This window comes from Helobdella robusta, assembly GCF_000326865.2.
Source record: "Helobdella robusta unplaced genomic scaffold HELROscaffold_336, whole genome shotgun sequence".
In the NCBI taxonomy this organism is placed as follows: domain Eukaryota; kingdom Metazoa; phylum Annelida; class Clitellata; order Rhynchobdellida; family Glossiphoniidae; genus Helobdella; species Helobdella robusta.
In genome coordinates, this window is record NW_008704643.1 from 1 (window position 1) to 10,104 (window position 10,104).

General features: G+C 32.3%; 2 protein-coding genes across 2 annotated transcripts; one reads left to right on the plus strand and one right to left on the minus strand.

Annotated features, from left to right (window-relative positions):
- Positions 1-45: 45 nt before the first annotated feature.
- Positions 46-922, minus strand: HELRODRAFT_184347 (hypothetical protein; the record flags this gene model as incomplete). The annotated part of the gene is made up of 1 exon (XM_009022912.1): positions 46-922. A coding segment is annotated over one exon (877 nt), but the record flags the coding sequence as incomplete, so codon positions are not given.
- A 3,984-nt stretch (positions 923-4,906) lies between these two features.
- On the plus strand, positions 4,907-7,487 carry HELRODRAFT_186309 (hypothetical protein). Its single transcript, XM_009022913.1, has 8 exons — positions 4,907-5,064; positions 5,271-5,468; positions 5,489-5,573; positions 5,799-5,892; positions 5,980-6,164; positions 6,528-6,631; positions 6,941-7,095; positions 7,244-7,487. Exons 2-7 carry the CDS (start codon positions 5,461-5,463, stop codon positions 6,990-6,992), a joined length of 528 nt encoding a protein of 175 aa, XP_009021161.1. The 5' UTR covers positions 4,907-5,064; positions 5,271-5,460; the 3' UTR covers positions 6,993-7,095; positions 7,244-7,487.
- Positions 7,488-10,104: the final 2,617 nt, after the last annotated feature.

Sequence of the window (10,104 nt, forward strand, 5' to 3'; positions counted from 1 at the left end):
TCATCGTTATATTATTTTTGTTATTATTGTCATCGTCATCATCACCCTCAATAATTTCTTCGTCTGCGTCTGCGCTCATTAAGTCCATCCCCGTCATGACGTCATGAACACAATCGTCATCATCGTCGTCATCATCACCATTTTGTTTCTTATTATTATTACTATTATTATCGTTTTTATTGTTATTTTTGTTGTTTGTATCATCACTGTTATTATTATCGTTGTTGTTGTTGTTGTTGTTGTGGTTGTTGTGGTTGTTGTGGTTGTTGTGGTTGTTGTGGTTGTTGTGGTTAGTATCATTATTATAAATATCAATGATAAGAGTGTCTGCGCCGAGCTTCGCGTCATCATCTTCACGTTCTTCTTCATCATCTTCATCGGTGACGTCATCGTCACCGTCGTATTCATCATCATTATCATCAGCATCAACTTTGTAGTCGTCTTTGTCGTTGTGGTTGTTGTTGTTGTCGTCCTTGTCGCTCTCAAAATCCCCATCATCGTATTCATCACCGATGATATTATTATCATTTTCGTTGATACCATCCAAGCCTTTGATATCATGATTATCATACTGTTTGATGCCATCATCACTATCTGTATCATCATCTGTATCATCATCATCATCATCACTATTGTTACTATCATTATCATAATCTACAACGTCATCGTCGTCTTCGTCATTTTGTATTTTTGAGCTTTTTAATTCAGTGATTTGAGAAACATTGTTATTCGCCGAAAGACATTTCGCTGGTTGTGTTTGCTGTTGTTGTTGTTGTAGTTGTTGATGATCTTGATAATGATGTTGTAGTTGTTGCAGATAATTTTGTTGTTGTTGTTGTTGTTGATGTAGTTGTTGATGTAGTTGTTGTTGAAGTGGTTTTCCAACTGCTACATCCGTATTTTCCAAGTCATTTGAATCCATGTCTAAATTGATTGATGGATCGTTATATGAATTAATTGATTGGATAAATGAACGAATGAATGAATGAAATGAATGAATGAATGAATGAATGAACGAAATAATAAAAGAATGAAAGAATGAATTAACAAACAGACAAATAAACGATATATACAAATGATATACACATGATATACATATGATATACATATGATATACATGATATATATATATATCTCACAATCATCATCGCCGTGGCTATAGGTATCATTAAAAACACGAAACAATACATCGTCATCTAATGTTGAGAGCATACTAAGGATATTATTATTATTATTATTATTTTTTATTATTATTAATTATTATTATAAATTAAAAAGTTGAAGAATTAATTTTCATAATTTGATTTTTATTATCCTTCTCGGTATTACCATTTTTAAATATTTTTATTTGTTTGTTTACTGTTTACATTTTTTTGTTGTAATGACGTCATCATAATTTCGGTCTACTATTGTTTATATGATCTTTGTTTTGTTTCAAAATGGATGAGTAGAAATAATGGATTTCATCCTAATTTAAAAAATACGCAAACTAAGGTACATTCCTGGGAACCATATAAACAAACAAACAAACATACAAACAAACATACATACATACATACATACATACATACATACATACATACATACATACATACATACATACATACATACATACATACATTCATACATACATACATTATTACTTCCCTATAGTTCTAATCAATTATGGGTTCATACATACATACATACATACAGACAGACACATACATACGGACATACATGCATACATACGCACATAATCATACACGATGTTTTTCAAATGAAAATACCACGATACTACGCAATAAAAATAATCAATCATAATATAAATAATAAATAATTATGATAAAAAAAAATATTTTCCTAACTCACCTTCAGCATATCGAACCGATCCACCAACACATAAATGGCGATCATCATCACCATCGTTATCATAACTACCAACATCATTATCATCCCTAGCAACATCATTATCATTACTACCAACACCATCATCGTCGTCGTCGTCGTCCTCATCATCGTCGTCGTCGCGTTTGCTAGTTGACCAAGCACGGCTTGTGGTATTCCGAACGTGATGATAGCACGGAGTGGACAGATCCATTATACTTGGCCAGATATCTGAATAAATTAATAATTTATACTAATTAGTAGCTTATGGAAAACATCCTCACCAACAGTAAAATCAGAATATCAGAATATCAATACAGTTAAAACTGTTAGGATACTACATTATTCCTGTGCTAACTTACGGCTCTGAGTCCGGGACAATTTCTAAAGAAAGGGAAAGAAAGTGGAGGTCGATGGGCGCCAATATCCTGAAAGGATAAAGCACGAGAAAGAAAGAAGAAGTGACCTATAATTTATGTTAATTAACTAGCTAGCTCGCTAACTCTTTATGCTAACAAAGTGGCTATGAATATCTAAATTAATTTCATCCTATTAACAAAGTGGCCATGAATATTTAAATTAATTTCATCCTATTAACAAAGTGGCCATGAATATTTAAATTAATTTCATCCTATTAACAAAGTGGCCATGAATATTTAAATTAATTTCATCCTATTAACAAAGTGGCCATGAATATTTAAATTAATTTCATCCTATTAACAAAGTGGCCATGAATATTTAAATTAATTTCATCCTATTAACAAAGTGGCCATGAATATTTAAATTAATTTCATCCTATTAACAAAGTGGCCATGAATATTTAAATTAATTTCATCCTATTAACAAAGTGGCTATGAATATTTAAATTAATTTCATCCTATTAAAATAAGATGAATTTAAAACAGAGTAGGATAGTACCGACAGCATTTAACATTCAAAATTATCACAATGAAGATAATATTGCCGACCGAAGCTTACTGAATAATTTGACGTATCAAAGAATAAAAACTGCTTGTAACCTGTTGCGATACTCAATCACTCCTTCAAAAAAATGATGAAAGATTATTCCGAATATAATATTTTTATTATGAATATAATATTTTTTATTATGAATATAATATTTTTTATTATGAATATAATATTTTTAATGTGAATATAATATTTTTACATCGCCAAAAAATAATTTTCGGGTGAGGTGGGCGAAATATCCGTCATTGGATCGATCAATAAATAAGAACTGTTTATATATTTTTTATTATGAATATATATATATATATATATATATATTCATATATATATATATATATATGTGTGTGTGTGTGTGTGTGTGTGTGTGTGTGCGTGTGCGTGTGTTACACACTCTTTCTCTTCCTTTATTTTTATATCTATAGTTTATTTTCCCAACAATCACCTCGTTTTTTTTTCTTTTTTTTTTCTTTCTATTCCTCTCTGTCTCTCTCTCTCTCTCTGTTTCTGTTTTTCTTTCTTTTTCTCTCTTTTTTGATATATATATATATATATATTGTATATATATATATAAATGCAATTCTAAATTCTTGATTCAGCATTGCAGCAATCGCATGCTAGTGTATGTGTGTATGTATGTATGTATGCATGTATGTATGTATGTATGTATGTATGTATGTATGTATGTATGTATGTATGTATGTATGTATGTATGTATGTATGTATGTATGTATGTATGTATGTATGTATGTATGTATGTATGTGTGTATGTATGTATGTATGTATGTATGTATGTATGTATGTATGTATGTATGTATGTATGTATGTATGTATGTATAGTTATACATCTTACCTGTAAACATCATTGTGTTTCAGTACACCTGGATTAGATTATTAAAGGTGTGCTCTTCATCTAGTTTGGTTGAGTTGTTGATGTGTCGTTGTTGTTGTTGTCGTTGTTGTTAATGTTGTGTTGTTGTTGTTGATGATGTTAGTGTTGTTGTTACAACATTTAAATGTTGTTGTATTTTTTTTCTGTTCTCAATGCTTTCGTCTCCTTAGGTGGATTTTATTTACACCTTAAACTGAGGCTTCTACGTTAAAAAATATACATGAAAATTACTCTACACACATCTTCACCGTCGTCGTCATCATCATCATCATCATCATCGTTATATGGTTGGTCTATTCATTCAGTTAGTGTTCGCTCTCATATTATTATGAAAAACACCAGCAAAGTTTCAAAGATGGTGATGATGATGGTGATGATGGTGATGATGATGATGGCGATGGTGATGATGAAATGATGATGACGATGATGATGGTGAGTTGTTATTAATTGTGATTTAAGTACGAAACATCGATAGTGTAACAGATGATGACAACGTTTAATGCCTCTAGTTTCATTCGTTCTTTCGTTCGTTCGTTCGTTCGCTCGTTCGTTCTTACGTTCGTTCTTATTATCAATAAATCATTATCTATTTATTTATTTATTCATTCATTCATTCATTCGTTTATTGGTTTACAAATGAATTATTTAAAAACTCACTACAAATCTACGTGTTCTTGTTTACTGTAGTTCGTCGTTCGTTCGTTTGTTCGTTCGTACGTTTGTTCGTTTGTTCATTCTCTTATTCATTCAACCAACCAAAAAACAACAGCAATAATAACAATAATAATAGCAATAATAATAATAATGACAACATCAATAACAATAGCAACGAGAGTAAGAACTTATTTGCAACAGATTCACCTCAGCACAGCTCTGTAGTGAGTTGTATACATACACGTTCGTACAAGCTGTTACACAGTTGAACGTTGCACGAACCACCACCACTAACAACACGTCACCATCCTCAAACTCCTCATCGTCATAATTTTTATTATTATTATTATTATTATTATTATTAGTAATTATTAATATTGACGTCATCTTTATCGGCTGTCTAGGTAGTCGTCATCATCGTCGTCGTCGTCCTCATCGTCATCAGTATCTACACTTTACAATGAAATCAGACCTTCCCTATATATAGGCGTGTTAAAAATCCAGAAATCTATACTTCAAATCTTGTGTTAGATTTTTAGACGAATAATTTCTAAGGGCTTCTTAGCACACATTTGCAATTAATTATTGTTTATAATAAAACTATTTCTATTATAATAATATTGTTCGTTCGTCTGTCTGTTTGCGCTTGTTCGTTCGTTCGTTTGTTTGCTCATCAATATCCGTTGTTTGAAAACTGTTTCTTATAGGTATGTTTGCACTTTTAGCTAACGCATAAATACACACACACACACACACACACACACAGTTTATTAACTTATCTATAATATGATTAGTATTCAAACTAATTTTACAAGCTTATATTTGAACAAAGAAAAAACTAACAATAGCACAAACACAGACAAACAAACACACCGACAGACAGACATTTGAAAAAAAGATGTCCGCTTACTCAACAACTCACTCTCTCTCTTTCCTCGCCATCCTCTTTTTCATCCTCACCATCTCCCATGCCGAAGAGGACAAAATAGTAGAGCAATCCAAAAAGCCGAAAGAAGATATTCAGCCCCCTTCGTATACTGTGACCGACGAGGCCTGGTTCGAGGTTGAGATCAAAGACTACGATGGTCCAGGGCTTCATTACAAGGGCAGGTTCGAGATTGCCCTCTTTGGCGACGACGCCCCAATGACCGTCATGAATTTCGTCAATATTGTCAGGGGGTACAAACGCGGCAAGGTTCGTTTGTGGGTTTTTATTTTGTTGTTGTTAGTCTTGCTAAGAAATCAATCAATCAGTCAATCAATCAATCAATATATCTATCTATCTATCAATTAATCACAACCAGCTAATCAGCCACCAATCAATCCTTCAACCAGTCAACTAACAAACAAACAAACCAATCAATCAACCAGCAAACCAATCAATCAAACCAATCAAACGACCAATCAATCGTCTCTGCAGTCCCTGCTACACTACAAGAAAACTCCGATCCACAGAGTCGTGAAGGATTTCGTCATCCAAATGGGTGACGTCACTACCGGGGACGGAACCGGAGGTCGGTCGATGATGACGTCATTAATAATAATAATAATAATAAAAATAATAATAATAATAATTTAAAAACTCTTTGATAACCCCAAAGGGGCAAGCATATACGGCGAGAAATTTAATGACGAAAACTTTGTGGTGAGCCACAGGGCTCCTGGCATGGTATCGATGGCCAATAAGGGCAAGGACACAAATGGGTCGCAGTTTTTCATCACCATGGTCAAGGCCAGATGGATGGACGGCAAGCATGTTGTCTTTGGAAAAGTTATCAAGGGATTCGTGAGTAGAGATGTGTTTTTGTTTGTTTTGTGTTTTTATTTTGTGTTTTTGTTTTATTCTCGTGTTTTTGGCGTTTTATTAGTACCAACAACAACATCATTATTCTCTTCGTCTTCATCTTTTTCACCTCTTCATCCTCATCAAAAAATAAACAACATTGACAACAGCAAGAGGAAGAATGTCTTTATTATTCTTCAACACATACAAGCAACACAATCACTTTCATTACGAACAACAACAACAACTAAATCATCATTTTCCACAACAACATCATCACCAGACACCACCAAAACAACAACAACAACATCAACAACAACATTAACAACACGACATCAATAACATCAATAACAACAACAACAAAAGGACACCGTTAGGAAAATAAACGAAGTTGAGACCCTAGAAGACAGCAGCTGGCCACTGAAAAAAATAAAAATCGTCGATTGTGGCCTGAATCCTATCAAATCCAAGTATATATTATATTATAATTATTATAATTTTATAATTATTATCATAATTATAAATATCATTATATTATTATTAGTAGTAGTAATAGTAGTAATAGTTGTAGTAGTAGTAGTAGTAGTCTTAGAAGCAGCGGTAGCAGCATTAGTAGTAGCAGCAGCTTTAGTATTATATATTTATTATTGTACATACATTTACAGCGGCATATAAACGAAAAATTATTATTATTACCATTACTATTATTTATTATACATAATTATTATTATTATCATAATTTCATAATTCATAATTTTTCATAATTAAAATAATTATAGGTACATAATGACGGAAGAGCAAGTTGACTCGACGGAAGACCTGGACGTCTAGATGCGAAATTCATGAATATTTCTAATTATAAAATTGACTCTAATTTATGATTAACTAATGAATATTAAAGTTACTATGATTTATAATGTGTGTGTATGTGTGTGTGTGTCTGTGTGTTAAGTGTGTGTGTGTCTGTGTGTTAAGTGTGCGTTTGTGTGTCAGTGTGTCTGTGTGTTAAATGTTGTGTGTGTGTGTGTGTGTGTGTCTGTGTGTTAAGTGTGTGTTTGTGTATGTGTGTGTATGTGTGTTAAGTGTGTGTCTGTATGTGTGTGTCTGTGTGTTAAGTGTGTGTTTGTGTGTCTGTGTGTGTCTGTGTGTTAAGTGTGTGTTAATAGGCTTTTAAATTTAGGCTCAGCGCACGTGAGTGTGAATTAATACCAGTTATCATTGTTCATCCGTTATAATTATTATTAATTATTATTAATTATTATTAATTGTTATTATAATTATATTTATTTATTATCGTTGTTTTGGTTAAATAAAATGATAAACCTATATTTATGAACGTTACTTCTGTACACGAACGAACGAGTAGATTTGAGATAATATACGTATATATATATATATATATATATATATATATATATATATATATATACATAGAGTAGCAGTATATAATATATTTAATTATTTTTTTATTATTGTGTAATTGTTTTGTTTAAAATTAGCCAACCCCGGCTAGCCATTGAGAAATCGAGGTAGCGCTCAGCTCACGACCTATCAACCAAATCGAACCATCCAATCACCACTAACTAATTACAATTAACTAATTACTGGCATCAAACACTGGAAACGAACTAGCCAATCAGAAGCAACCATGTTGGTGAGCGATAAAAGTTAACGCAAAGCGAAAAAAAGATCATAAATAAACTATTAGCGTCCACAAATTTTACACAAAAAACCACAGAAAATAATTTGTAATGTGATCGTGCATTGGTGACCATTGTGCAAACGTGTTGTGTGTATATATGTTTGTTTGTATGTATGTATGTAAGTATACTTGTTTGTATGTATGTATGTATGCATGTATGTATATATACTTGTTTGTTTGTATGTATGTATGTAGGAATGATGTATGTATTATTGGAGAATTTATATTCTAGTACCTTTTAAAACTTCTTAGAGGAGCTGCTTAGGTCATGTGGTTTAATTCATTAAAAGATGAGATTCTAGTTTTATACGGATTTGTTGAAGAGTTGATCCAGGCTGACGGAGGTGGCGTGATGAATCATTCCAGACTGTTGGACCAGCGATGGAAATATTCCTCTTTCCTACAAGCACTTGTGTTCTTGGTACCGACAGAAGACCCTGACAATCTGAACGCGACTGAGACGTTAAGCAGGTGCGAACCCATGCAAACACTCGTCAGTCAGACTGGTAACTCGGACTGAGACTATTCAAATATTTGAATACCATGATGGCAAATTTGAATTCGATTCTTCGCCTAACAGTCAGCCAATACAGATTTAATAGACTATGACTCACATTGTTCAAACTTTAATCCACCAGTAGCTATTTTAGCTGCTCGATTTTGAATTGACTGTAGTTGGCATATGATTTTGTTGGAAGTTCCATGGATAACACTATTACAGTAGTCTAGCTTAGAACGAATAAACGCATTTAACCAGATCAAGCGAACTTCCGATCTGTCTGAGCTTTCGTAGTTAAAATGAACATTCCTTGTTCAATATTTTGACATGATGATCCATAGACATATTTTGATCGAACAAATATATGTATGTTTGTTTGTATGTATGTTTGTATGTTTGCATGTATGTATTTGTGCGCATATGTATGTATGTATGTATGTATGTATGTATGTATGTGCGCTTATGTAGAATAAAATAAAATAAAATTATTTATGTAGATATATATATTATGTAAAACCAATCGACATTTACAATATTTAATAAGAAAATTAATAACAAATTAACATTTTATATATATATATACATATATATATATATATATATATATATATATATATATTATAAATATATGTGTATGTGTGTGTGGGTGTCATCATTAATATAAAAATACTCCATATAACATTTTTGCACACAGGTTATAATGTTTACAAGTTAAAATAATACTGTTTATTATTTGCGAATTAAATGCATTTTTGTTTAAAAAAATGATAATATAAATAATAATAACAATAGCGTTATTACTACCCATAATTATTTATCTATATTTATAATTATATTTATAATTATAAATATATTTATTTATTTATTCAGACTTGAAAGTGTGGGGTGAAAATGACGTCACTGGATTGAACTGTTGACAGAGTGACTAAACTCGATGGCTGTACGTATTCAACGTTCTGTATGTATGTTTGTTTGTATGTATGCATGTCTGTATGTTTGTATGTATGTATGTATGTTTGTATGTTTGTATGTTTGTTTGTGCGTTCTTTGTATGCGAGTACGTTCGCTTGTGTATGTAATTATTTTATGTGTACCTATCCAGCCTTCTGTTTGAATATGCATGTATGTGTGTTTGTTTGTGTGTGCTGGCTGCTATGTGTGAACACGTGTGTGTGCGTGAGTGTGTGTGTGTGTGTGAGTGTGTGTGTGTGTGTGTGTCACACGCACGTACCTTCCTCCTAAACTTTCTCGGCTTATGCTTGAACGTGTATTCGAACATGGAAACGAACATGGCGACGATTAGGCCTCCGACGAGAATGTAAAATATGCCCACAACGTTACTCAAGGTCAGTGAACTTTGACCCGTTGAACCTCCTTTCTTCTAATTATTAAAATATGGTGGGGTTGAAGTTTTAATGTTTTTTTTATTTATCTAGCGCTTTGTTTTTATCTGGCTTTTGAATTCGCTTTTTAAAAATTGCTGTTATATTGCCATACTTATAATTGTAGACATCAAAATCATCATTATCGTCAACATCATCCTCATCATCAGCTGCAATAGCAGTAGTAACATCAGTAGCAACAACGTCAGTAGCTGTAGAAGTAGCAGCAGTGGCAACATCCTTGCCATTATTATCATTATCACCAAAATGGTGAACATCATCGTAACAATTACTACTGACCTTTGATTCATCGGCGGAACATTCCCCTTTGTCGTACCACCATCGCTTGTGCATCTTCTG